This window comes from Helianthus annuus, chromosome 7, assembly GCF_002127325.2.
Source record: "Helianthus annuus cultivar XRQ/B chromosome 7, HanXRQr2.0-SUNRISE, whole genome shotgun sequence".
Lineage (NCBI taxonomy): Eukaryota > Viridiplantae > Streptophyta > Magnoliopsida > Asterales > Asteraceae > Helianthus > Helianthus annuus.
Window position 1 is genome coordinate 6838730 of NC_035439.2, and position 12314 is coordinate 6851043.

General features: G+C 34.5%; 2 protein-coding genes across 2 annotated transcripts; both read left to right on the forward strand.

The window, feature by feature from the left end:
• Positions 1-2782: 2782 nt before the first annotated feature.
• Positions 2783-3952, forward strand: LOC118480148 (uncharacterized mitochondrial protein AtMg00810-like). The gene has a single exon (XM_035974854.1). The coding sequence runs from the start codon at positions 2783-2785 to the stop codon at positions 3950-3952; it is 1170 nt and encodes a 389-aa protein (XP_035830747.1).
• Positions 3953-6205: 2253 nt separating this feature from the next.
• LOC118480516 (myosin-9-like) lies at positions 6206-11963 on the forward strand. The gene is made up of 8 exons (XM_035975462.1): positions 6206-6634; positions 7573-7776; positions 7871-7993; positions 8095-8132; positions 8208-8310; positions 8411-10228; positions 11221-11358; positions 11474-11963. Exons 1-8 carry the CDS (start codon positions 6557-6559, stop codon positions 11648-11650), a joined length of 2679 nt encoding a protein of 892 aa, XP_035831355.1. The 5' UTR covers positions 6206-6556; the 3' UTR covers positions 11651-11963.
• The last annotated feature ends 351 nt before the right edge of the window (positions 11964-12314 follow it).

Genomic DNA, 12314 nt, shown 5'->3' on the forward strand with positions numbered 1-12314 from the left:
GTATTTCTCAAAATGGTAGCTCTGTTGCTGAATATTATAATAAGTTGACAACGATGTGGAAGCAGTTTGATGCAATGGTGCATCTGCCTTCATGTTCTTGTCAAGCTGCCAAAGACTATAATGATTTTTCCACATTAATCAAGTTAATGCAATTCCTCATGGGTCTTGATGATGTTTATCAACCTGTGAGGACAAATTTGTTGACAAGAGAACCATTTCCTTCTATTAAGGCTGTATATGCTTTGATTTCTAGGGAAGAGTCACATAGACTCTCAAGTAGTGGGTCAAAGGGTCAATTTGTGTCATTTGCAGCTAAGTCAAACCAGAATTTTGATTCTAGAAGAAGAAACAATTTTAGGTGATCTAATTCTAATTTGAAGTGTACTAATTGCAACATGGTTGGTCATACTGTTGATCGTTGTTTTGAGTTAATTGGCTATCCTCCTGGTATGAGGAAAAGATCTAGTGGGTCTTTTGGTAGGAGTAATAGTGGTAACAATGCAAATAAGGCTAGTGTGCCTGCTGGTCCTTCTAGTTCTGCTGTTTCTGCTTTGCCATTTACTTCTGAACAGATTGCAAAGCTGATAAGTTTAGTTGGTGATAAACCTGAGGGAGATCAGGTGAAGTCTAATATGGGAGGTATGTCTTCATGTGTTTACAGTTTTGTTAGTTGTTCTAGTAGTTCTAGTTTTAGTCATAACTATAATTGGGTTGTTGATTCCGGTGCTAATCAACATATGATTAAAAGTGATAAAGATATGTTTAACTGCATAGATGTGTCTGAATGTGGTTTAAAGGTTGGTCATCCTAATGGGACAAGTGTGAGTGTTTTAAAAATTGGAGAACTTAGGTTGATCAATAATGTTGTGTTAAAGGATGTGTTTTATGTTCCTGAATATAGTGTTAATCTTTTGTCTGTTCATAAATTAGCCAAAGATAACAGTATTGCTGTGTTGTTTAATGAAAACAATTGTATGCTTCAGGATTTGAAGTCAAAGAAAATCCTGGTGATTGGTAAACAAGAAAATGGGTTGTATTTTGTAGGAAAAGATGGTAATGTTGTGAACATGTGTTTTAATAGTGTTGTTAGATCAAATTTGTGGCACAGTAGGTTAGGCCATCCTTCAGATCAGGTTCTGGCTGTATTAAAAGATGATTTAGGTGTAAATTCTGTTGAACATAGTCCTTGTGAGATTTGTCATAGGTCTAAGCAAGTAAGAGTTCCTTTTCCGTTGAGTGAACATAAGTCTAAAGAAGTTGGTGATTTAATTCATTTAGACTTATGGGGTCCTTATAAGGTTACTAGTTATGAAGGTTTTAAATATTTTTTGACTGTGGTTGATGATTTTTCAAGGTCTGTGTGGTGTTATCTTCTAAAAAATAAGATGGAAGTGATTGAAAACTTAAAAGTGTTTTATGAAATAGTTCATACTCAATTTAAAAAGAAAGTAAAAGTTTTTAGAAGTGATAACGGGACAGAGTTTGTTAATAGTCAAATGTCGTTGTTTTGTAAAACAAAAGGTATAATACACCAAACCTCTTGTTCATATACCCCACAACAAAATGGGGTAGCTGAACGAAAGCACAGACATCTTTTAAATATAGCCAGAGCGTTGATGTTTCAGGGTGGTCTACCTCTGAAATTTTGGAGTGATTGTGTGCTAACTGCTGTTTATATTATTAACAGGCTGCCATCCTCTGTGTTAAATGGTAAAAGTCCTTATGAGGTTATGTTTAAGTTTAAACCCTCTTTGTCGCATCTTAGAAATTTTGGGTGTCTTTGTTTTAGTACCATCTTAAATGAATCTGATAAATTTGCTTATCATGCTGATAAGTGTGTTTTAATAGGTTACTCTAATGTAAAAAAAGGATATAAGTTGTGGAGTTTAGATGAGAAAAAAGGGTTTTTCTCTAGAGATGTAAAGTTTTATGAAAATGTATATCCTTTTAAGTCAAGTCAGATTATTGAAAATGTAATGGTGGATAACAGTTTAAATCTGATAAACTTTTTTGATCAAAATGAAGCAAATACACCTGAAATTTCCTTAACTCCCAATGATGAAGAGGGTACTACTGATTCTCATGATACAGTCAGTGATGATCAGCAGCCAATTCCCTCTACATCTGCCACTCCTGGTCTAGATGACTTAGGTCAAAACTTAGGATCTAGTGAAGACGGTAGTAATAGGGTGGAGTTTGGCGAGGCAGAGGACACTGCTGTGTCAAGTGTTGAGATCAACCCATCTGAGGGAAACTTAGAAGGTCTTCTAGAGTTACGTCTGTTCCAAAAAGGTTTCAAGATTTTGTTCTCAACAGTTGTGCTAAGTATGATATAAATAAAGTTGTTAATTGTTCTTGTTTGTCTGCTGATTCTGTGTGTTTTATTAGTAGTTTAAATAAGTCGGTTGAACCGAGTAGTTTTAGTAAAGCTTCAAAAGACCCTAAATGTGTTGAAGCAATGAATGTTGAAATGGAAGCATTACTTAGAAACCAAACATGGAATATTGTTAACTTGCCTGCTAATAGAAAGCCCATAGGCTGTAAATGGGTCTATAAAATCAAATACAAGGCTAACGGTGAAATAGAACGATATAAAGCTAGATTGGTAGCTAAGGGGTATAATCAACGGGAGGGTCTTGACTTCGGTGAAACATTTTCACCGGTTGTGAAAATGGTGACAGTTAGATGCATTTTAAGTCTTGCTGTTTAAAATGGTTGGGTATTGTACCAACTGGATGTTAATAATGCGTTCCTATATGGTTCAATAACAGAAGATGTGTATATGACCCTTCCCGAGGGTTATTATTCTAAAAATGATAACAAAGTATGCAAGTTAGTTAAGTCCTTGTATGGGTTGAAACAGGCTCCAAGAAAATGGAATGAAAAGTTGACTAATGTTTTACGTGATGTTGGTTTTGTTCAGAGTCAATGTGATCATTCATTATATGTTATGGATAAGAGTTCTGTGTTTATAGCTTTGCTTGTATATGTTGACGATATAGTCATAACAGGGAACAATGATAATGAAATTAGTAGAATAAAAGGTCTTCTCAGTAAGAGTTTTCAAATCAAGGACTTAGGTGTTTTAAAATATTTCCTTGGTTTAGAAGTAATCTATGATAAGTCAGGAATTTGTTTAAATCAGCGAAAGTACTGCTTAGATCTTTTGGCTGAGTTTGGTTATCTTGGATGTAAACCTGTTAACACACCTATTGAGCTAAGTCATGTTATTAACAAAAATATAGGTGATAAACAGGAAACGTTGGTTGATATAACGAGTTATCAAAAGTTGATTGGGAAACTTATTTACTTGTCTTTAACTCGACCAGACATTTGTTATGCTGTACAGTTTTTAAGTCAGTATATGCATAAACCTTGTGATTCTCATCTTAAAGTGGCTTTAAGATTATTGAGATATCTTAAATTGAGTCCTGGTAAAGGTCTTTTGTTTAAAAAGAGTGATTGTTTTGATTTAACATGTTTTGCTGATTCGGACTGGGCTAAGTGCCTTAATACTAGAAAGTCTGTGACTGGATATTATGTTTTTCTTGGCCATGATTTAATTTCATGGAAAAGTAAAAAACAAAGTACCGTTTCCAGGTCTTCAGGTGAGGCTGAATACAGGGCTATGTGTTCAGCCACCTGTGAGCTTATTTGGATTGTGAACTTGTTAAGTGAATTGAAGGTTTGTTGCAAAGTACCTATACAGTTGTATTGTGATAGTAGTGCTGCAATATCTATTGCAGCGAACCTAGTTTTTCATGAAAGAACTAAGCACTTTGAGCTGGATTTGTATTTTCTCAGGGAAAAGATTGCTTCAGGTTTCGTTCAAACTGTGAAGGTTGACTCTGAAAGTCAACTTGCAAATTTGTTTACAAAAGGTTTAAGTGCAAGATTGCATGAGTTATTTTGTGAAAAACTTGGACTTGTAAACGTGTTTAAAGCCGTTTGAATAAAGGGGGGATGTTAAAATAATACGTTGTATTATTTGGATCATTCTTCTCTGGGCTTTAATCAGTGTTTATTTATTGGGCTCTTTACTGGGCTTGTTTTGGACTTATGGTTGTTTAAGCTTGGTTGTTCAAATAGATCAGGTTGTTATAACTACTTATTGGGCTGTTGATAAGATAAGGGGTGCAGTGTGTAATATTTGGAGGGCTGAATCTGTTATCTTATATCCTGCTGGGTTGTACGTGCAAAATAGAGCTTTGGGGATATAAAAGAGAGAAGTATCTGGAACTTCAATCATTCATCACTTCACAACTTACTCTCATTCTCTCTCGTTGTATAGTTAGGGTTTCATTTGTTTGAAGTCTTGTACAGCAGTTCTGGTTCATTCTGGTGTGATCTCTCCTTGGTTGAGAGGCTGTAGTTGTTTTTGTATTGGATGATTATCAGTTGATAATCATCGATTTGTATTGTATTGTATTCTTGTATCATTCAGATCTTACAATTTGTAAGATCTGTAGGGAGATTGGGGGGTAATTTTTTGGTTTGGGTTAATAAGAGCTTTGTCACCTGGTTTTATCGCTATTTCTTTGTTTGTGATCTGTTATTTTGTATCAAATCGTTTTATACCAGTGTTCTTAACAATGTTTAATACATCATTTGCTAGTTTCCATTCATTTATATAATACTCGTATCAAATATAATACTTATATCAAATATACAAAAATAAACCATAGAAATCCTTCTTTTATGGTAATAAACAACCAATAAATTAATAGCAACCTAATATCATATACATAGAAACGACGATATTGTCGGTGATTGACTAAGACTATAGGATGTGGTCATGACCCTCATGATCTCCATGACCCTCCACATCAGCGTCATTTCACTCACTTTTAATCCATCATTCAAAACCACTACTCTAAGGGTGTGGTCATGACACAAATCACTATTCTCTTATTTTAATTTATTTTTGTGAAAAAAGAAAATGAAATATTGAAAATGAAAAGGAGACCCATGGTTGCCATGGTTTAATCCATGCCAACCATGATGGATCAGCCAAGAGGATGGTGTAACAATTCATTAATGATCCTACATGACGATTGATGACCCAACCATGCCCCCCACACCCTTTAGCCTAATAATGGGTCGACACAAACACATAACCAATAACACAATGATCCAAAATAGAAATCATTCCATTTTAACTCACTAGTCTTATTCCAATCTCTTGTAATTTTTTAACAATAATTTCTAAATTTTCTAGAATAAATACATCATAACTTTCATCCTACATCATTTGAACTCATAACATGGGCGGATGTATATGGAGGTGAGGGACAGCCCAAGCTACCCCTCAACTTTGTTGACGTAAGGTAATATTAGTGCAAAAAAAAGATATTTTCTCTTAGTTTATGTATCGAGATACCCTGAGCAAATATTAGGATATCCTTATGTCCACAAAATTCTATAACCTACCCCTTAACTTGTCTTTTAGCTCCGTCACTAACTCCCAACCTTTTGATTATGTAGTATACCCCTTAATTGTCAGACCCCAATGATCTAATATCTTGTAGTTTTAAAGCATGTTATTGAAAGTTAGAAACAAAAGTGTGTGTATAGTATACATATTGAACAAGATTCATAAAATATTAAGATATGTTTGGCATGAAGCTTTTAAGAGTTTCTAATTTTAAGTTTTTAAGAAAAAACTTATATTCAATACAAAGTCTTGTTTGGTTGAAAAAGCTTGAAGCTTTTACGTTAGAGGCTTGAAGCTTTTGGTTGAACGCTCATACTAGTAACGTTTAGAAGGAGCTACAAACTTTTAGGGAAAAATAACTTTTTAACCTCTAAAGATAATGAACTTTTTAATGCACAAACTTTTTAAATTTTTAGTTATGTTCATTTTGATCATTTTATACATTTTACTAAAAGCTTCAGCTACTCGGCCAAACATCAAATATATCTAAAAAATTACAGCTATTAGCTAGCAGCTATTAACTATCAACTTACAGCCACCAACTACTTTTGCCAAACTCAAAGGGGTAAAAATGAAAACTCTTTACCATATTTTGTCTCTTTTGTTTTTCTTTTCTATACAAAATCTTGAAGAAGCTTCCCTTTCACTTTTCTAATTTGTCTCTAATCTCCCCTTTATTTATTATTTCAAGATTAGCCCATAATAATATTTAATAATAACTTCCTTTCAACAAACACAAACACACAACATAAATCTTTAAATCATTGCACACACATAAACACACACACACACAATTAAAAACAGAGGAGAGAGAGATAAAGTAGTCAATACTTTTTTAGATCTACTTCCCCTGCTTTCAAGCTCACTCATAAATTCATTCACGAGTTCTTCAATGCAGACATACCAATCTGACCAAACACCTCACACATTTACTCACATTTCTTCAAATTCACTTTACATTTCAACCTCTTTATGTCTGATACGTGTTTCTTCAATTACTAAGCATTCAATTTGGAATTGATCTGGTTGTTCTATAGTAAATTGTCCATGTGATCACAGAATTTGTTGAATTATGGTTTTAGTAATGTGGGTTTGAATGTTTGAAAGTTGAAACACGAGATCATGTTCAAGTCGGCAAGATGGCGCAGCGACAAGAACAAGATCAAATCGGTATTCAAGCTGCAGTTTCATGCAACTCAGGTAATGTTCTGTGCACAGTGCATCTGCAAGTTTTTATAAAATTTGTTTATGGGTATCTTTGGGTTGAAATGATTAGTTTGCAGTGCAGCTTATTGCCCGTTTACCTGTTTTGGTTGGAGTTAAAACCGGTGCTAGTTCATAGAAAAAAATGAATTGAATAATAGAGAAGTGTTTTGAGATTTTATAGGCAATAAGTTATTGAATTAAAATGTAATTGGTTAATTGGTTAGTTATTCTAGATGTTAAAATCTTGGAGTTATACCCAGTTCTTCATCTTGATCTCTAGAAACAGTGGGATCAAATGGGTAATATCTTAATTATTTCTTATATTTCTTGGATTTGAAGAAAGATAACTTTACACATTCTCTACCTTTTAATTATGTTTAGAGTAAATTACGATTTTTGCCCCTGTGTTATATCACTTTACCCTATTTTTTAACATCCGAGCACTCAACGTCTTTTTTTTTCGAACCCTTTGAGCCCCTAACGTCTTTTTTTCTAACCCTTTTGGCCCCTAAAATTTAATGGATGGGGTTAGTGTTAGGGGCCAAAATGGTTAGAAAAAAGACGTTGGGGGCTCAGATGTTAAAAAATTCTTTTTTGGGCTAAAGGGTAAAAGTGGTATAACCACAGGGGCCAAAATCGTAATTTACTCTTATGTTTATATGTGAACCGGGTCCAATAGCTTTGTTATTAGTGAGATTTTACTGGTTACGTTTGTTTTTTCTTCTGTATGTGTGAATTGGATTTAGTTCATGAGTTCTTTCAAGATTCGCGATTTACATATTCAATGCATCATGGCTTTAATTCAACCGTGAATCTATAATCAACATATTTAGATCAACAATAAATATATTGAAAAATGCTGACCTATCTTGGCTTGTGTTTTTTTGGTGAAATGATGCTTACTTGGATGGTATGGTTGGTTATGCCTACAGTTAAAACAGGTAGCCGGGGACACTTTGATTGTCTCTATCGTTCCTGCGGATACTGGAAAACCGACAACAAAATTAGAAAAATCCAAAATTAAAGATGGAAGCTGTTATTGGGAAAAACCACACTATGAAACTGTGAAGTTTGTTCTTGACCCCAAAACTGGAAAGTTTCATGAGAAAATCTATAACTTTGTTCTCGCAACAACGGTACACATCATTTCAGATTATTATTGCTTATGGAATTATTCAGTTCAAGTTAATTTCTTTTTGTTTTTTGTAATTTTCTACATTTTTATTATAGGGCTCTTCAAAAACTAGTAGTCTTGGGGAAGTTTCAGTTGATTTTGCAAGTTTTACTGAAGCTGCAAAGATTTGTTCTTTATCTCTTCCTCTGAAAAATGCAAAATGTGCTGCTTTTTTGCATGTTAGTCCCTTATCCCTTTTATATTTAATAATTATTTGTCAATGTTTGGAAAATATATATGTCACATGAAGTCATATGTTAGTGCATATTTTTTGAACTAGGTATCAATTCAAAGGGTTCAAGAGTCCTTAGACCAAAGGTAATTATTGTATATTTCATAATGTTTGATTTTCATTTTTTTTTTTGTATAATATTTTGTTCGTAAATATTACAGGGAGATCGATGCAAGTGAAAATGCAAATCGCCATGAAAGGACTTTGAGGGCTCAGTTAAGCAACACCGATGGAGAAGAATCCTTTAGAATCAATCCTAGTGAAGTGAGTCCTCGTTTCACACGTTATATAATTAATCATAAACGTGATGTATAGTTATTTAACCATTAATCATATATCCAATCCAATCCAATCATTTTGACAGGATCATGTGGCTTTGACCGATAATAGAGATCGTCTGGGATCAAGCGGGTCTGACATCACATTATTGGCTTCTGACATCAGCTCAGCAGGACCTGAAACCTTACGAGAACCAGAACCAAATCACGAACCACCGGCTGCAACTATCTACGAGGAGCAGCACATGTCACAATGGGATTGGTTAGACGGTTCACCTACCGAATTGAGCACAGATGATTCATCACCGGGGGAGACTGTTTTAGAAGAGATACGCGAAGACAGTTCACCAGAAGCCATTATCAAAAAGCTCAAAACCGAACTCGAGGTTTTGGCTAGGCAAGCAGACGTTACTGAGTTAGAGTTACAGACTCTTCGTAAGCAAATTGTGAAGGAAAGAAAGAAGGGTCTAGAACTTTCTAGAGAAGTAAGTGCGCTGAACGAAGAAAGAAACGCGCTCAAAGAGGAGTGTGAAAAGATCAAGGGAACGGACGAAATCAAAGTCAAAGGGGATCCATGGGATCTTGTTGATGAACTGAGACAAGAACTTAACTATGAAAAAGATTTGAATTCGAATCTCCGGTTACAGCTTCAGAAAACACAAGAATCGAACGCTGAGTTGATTCTTGCAGTGCAGGATCTTGATGCAATGCTTGAGCAAAAAGATTCGGATATGTTAAAGTTAAAGTCGAAATGTTCCGAATTGGAAAATGTTAAATCCGAGACAGATGACGACGAAGATCAAAAGGCTTTGGAAGACATCGTGAGACAACATACCGGTGGTATGCAGGAAGCACGATTACTAGAGCAAAAGATAAACGATTTGTATGGCGAAATCGAATCGTACAAAAGAGATAAAGACGAGCTTGAAATGCAAATGGACCAAATGGCGCTTGATTACGAGATCGTAAAGCAGGGAAACCATGATTTGTGTTATAAGCTTGAGCAAAGTGAGCTTCAAGAACAATTAAATACGCGATACGAATGTACGTCTTATGATGTCGTCAATGAACTCGAGAGTTTAAAAAGCGAGGTAAAATTGAAATCTGAAAAACTTTCGGCTTCGGTTCTTGCTATTGAAGAACTTGAAAGCGTTATAAAGAACTTGGAGAAAGATTTGCAAGATCAAGCTGACGGGTTTGAAGCGGATATTGAAGATCTTATAAACGCAAAAGTCGAGCAGGAACAACGAGCCATTCGTGCGGAAGAAAGCCTAAGAAAGATGAAGTTTCAAAATGTGAACACGGCAGAGAGATTGCAAGAGGAATTCAGAAGGCTTTCGGCACAAATGAATTCTAGTTTCGAAGCAAATGAGAAGGTAACGACCAAGGCAATCAATGAAGCGGATCAGCTTCGTGTAGAGAAACGGTATTTGGAAGATATGGTCAAGAAAGTTAAACAAGACTTAGACTCTCTTAACATAAGCTATGAAGAAAAACTGGTTAACCTTTCGGGTCAAATAAGTCAAAAGTCAAAAGAACTTGAGTTGATGGAGAAACAGATGTCTAGTTACAAAAATGAGATTGAGAGGCTAAAAGAAGATAACAAGAATCTTGAAAATGTTAATAAGCAAAAGGGTGAGGCGTATGAACGATTGCAGTCAGAGATTGAGTGCTATTATAAATCTCGATACGATGAGATGAAGTTGTCATTGATGAATGATGAAACTGAAAAAGAGAAGCTGAGGAAGCAGGTCTCTCAACTAAAAGATGAGATTAAGAAGAATGAAAATGCTTTGATTAGCATGGAGAAGAAGATTAAGGAGGGAAGTAAAGTTGTTTCGAAAACTAATACCCGAAGCTCGAAAGAAGTAAACAATCTGAAAAACAAAATAGAGTTACTCGAGGTAGGTAACATTCCCTGTTTTCTCATTTCATTTCAACTTGGCTTATTTAACATTCGTATTTGAACAGGGAAAATTACGAGAATAGCCATTTGACAACAAATGTTTACCAAAATAGCCATTGACTAAAAAAAAAATCATTTTTTACCATTAAAATTGATTACATCCAATCAAATTCGGCCATGTGTCTCAGATTATGAAATTTTGCGCATATGGCGCAAAAGTCTTGAGCTTTTGCACGGTCTGATTTAAAGGATGGACACGTGTCTAGATCCTTTTTTCGTGCCAATGGGCGCGTGTTCAGTTTTGATTGGTTTTCTATGTCATAAAAATGTGTGTAACAGTCAAATTGATTATCTTTCTAAAGGATATATCAATATCAATGTTAGGGGCTGTTTGGTAGCCTCTGAATAGTCATTAAGAGGCTACCTCTTAATGGAACCATTAAGAATTTTACCAATGAGAAGGTAAAACAATGTGACATGTGTCGATTTACCATTCAGAGGTTACCTCTTAACCATTCAGATTTGAGGTTACCTCTTATTCATTCAGAGGTTTTAAACCATTAAGAGGTAGCATCTGAATGGTTATTAAGAGGCTACCAAACAGCCCCTTCCTTAATATATCTAGTCAAGATGGCTAGTTGCATAACAAAAGTAACCAACTTATTTTTGTTGAGAAAATAATCATCAATGCTTCAAAAACTTCGATTCAAGGTAAACATCATCCGAAGTTGCAGCACTTACTAGTCACCGGGTCAAATTACCTTGAACCAGAATTTTTTTTGATGTTGGTTACTCTAAAATCTAAATCTATTTTTTTTTTAGACTTTGAATGTGTTTTTCTTGTCTTAAAAAGTCGCGAAAAATAGAAATTATACCAAAGGTTGGTTACATTTTTATACAATTGGACCTACGCGCGCTATATTAGATTTCAAAAAAGAATCACATTTGTAAAATTCCTAAAACAAACATTGTATTGTATATGATTATCAGGGCCAGATAAAAACAAAGGAAACCGCGTTAAAGAGCTCTGAAAATTCTTTTCTTGAGAAGGAAAAAGATCTTCAACATAAAATCAAAGAGTTGGAAAGAAGACAGCAGGCTCTTAATGAAAGCACTTCTATTTCTCAGGTATCTCTCATCAAAAACACTAAAATTTTCTTTATTAAAAGCACTGAAGTTTGATTCTTTTTAACCACCATTGGTAACATAACATGATTAATTGATAATATTATATTCTTCTCAGGCATCTACAGCTGAAGAAATGGCATTATTAAAGAAGTTAAACAAATCCATGGAGGTTGAACTGATGGAAATGCAAGAAAGATATTCAGAAATAAGTCTTAAATTTGCAGAAGTGGAAGGTGAAAGGCAACAACTTGTAATGACTCTAAGAAACCTCAAGAACTCGAAGAAATGCTAGCGATAATATATACATATGGTGGGGCGCTCAATTTTTAAGTAGAGAACTGTTTAAACACTTGGACGCACAAGGTTTTGTGGTTACGTAACCAACTTATGTATCCAATTAAAACAATAAATACATGTGTTTATAACGTTTTTGTGGTTCTCTACTTGAAATTAAAACGACCCTCTATATATAGTGTGATGTATAAATCAGTAATATATGCTTTTATTTCATTTTTTTTTTTTCAAGTTTTGTTTATCTTCAACGAACGTTATGTCCATTTTATGGATAAATATAAGATATACATAGTTTGAGATAATTGATAATATCATTTGTTGTGTTTAGATTTTGGATTTTTCTTTGTGATGACGTGATGTTACTACTCAGAATTGGTCCCCTTTCTTTCTAGTGCATAATAGTGTTGTACTTTGTGCATGAAAGGTGGTTCTTGATTTTATCTTTTGACTGGAAGTTTAGATTCTTGATTTCATTTCATGAATGGCAGAATGTCATGTTGATATTGGTCCCACTTTTGATGCATCAATATGCTGTACTTCTTGCATGAATGGTGGTACTCTTGTAGGATCAAACTTTTTGTCTGTCAAAGGAGTTCTAGAAGTTGGACGTTCAAAAAAAAAAAGGAGTTCTAGAAGTTTACAAATACCTTGCTTGTTTAAAA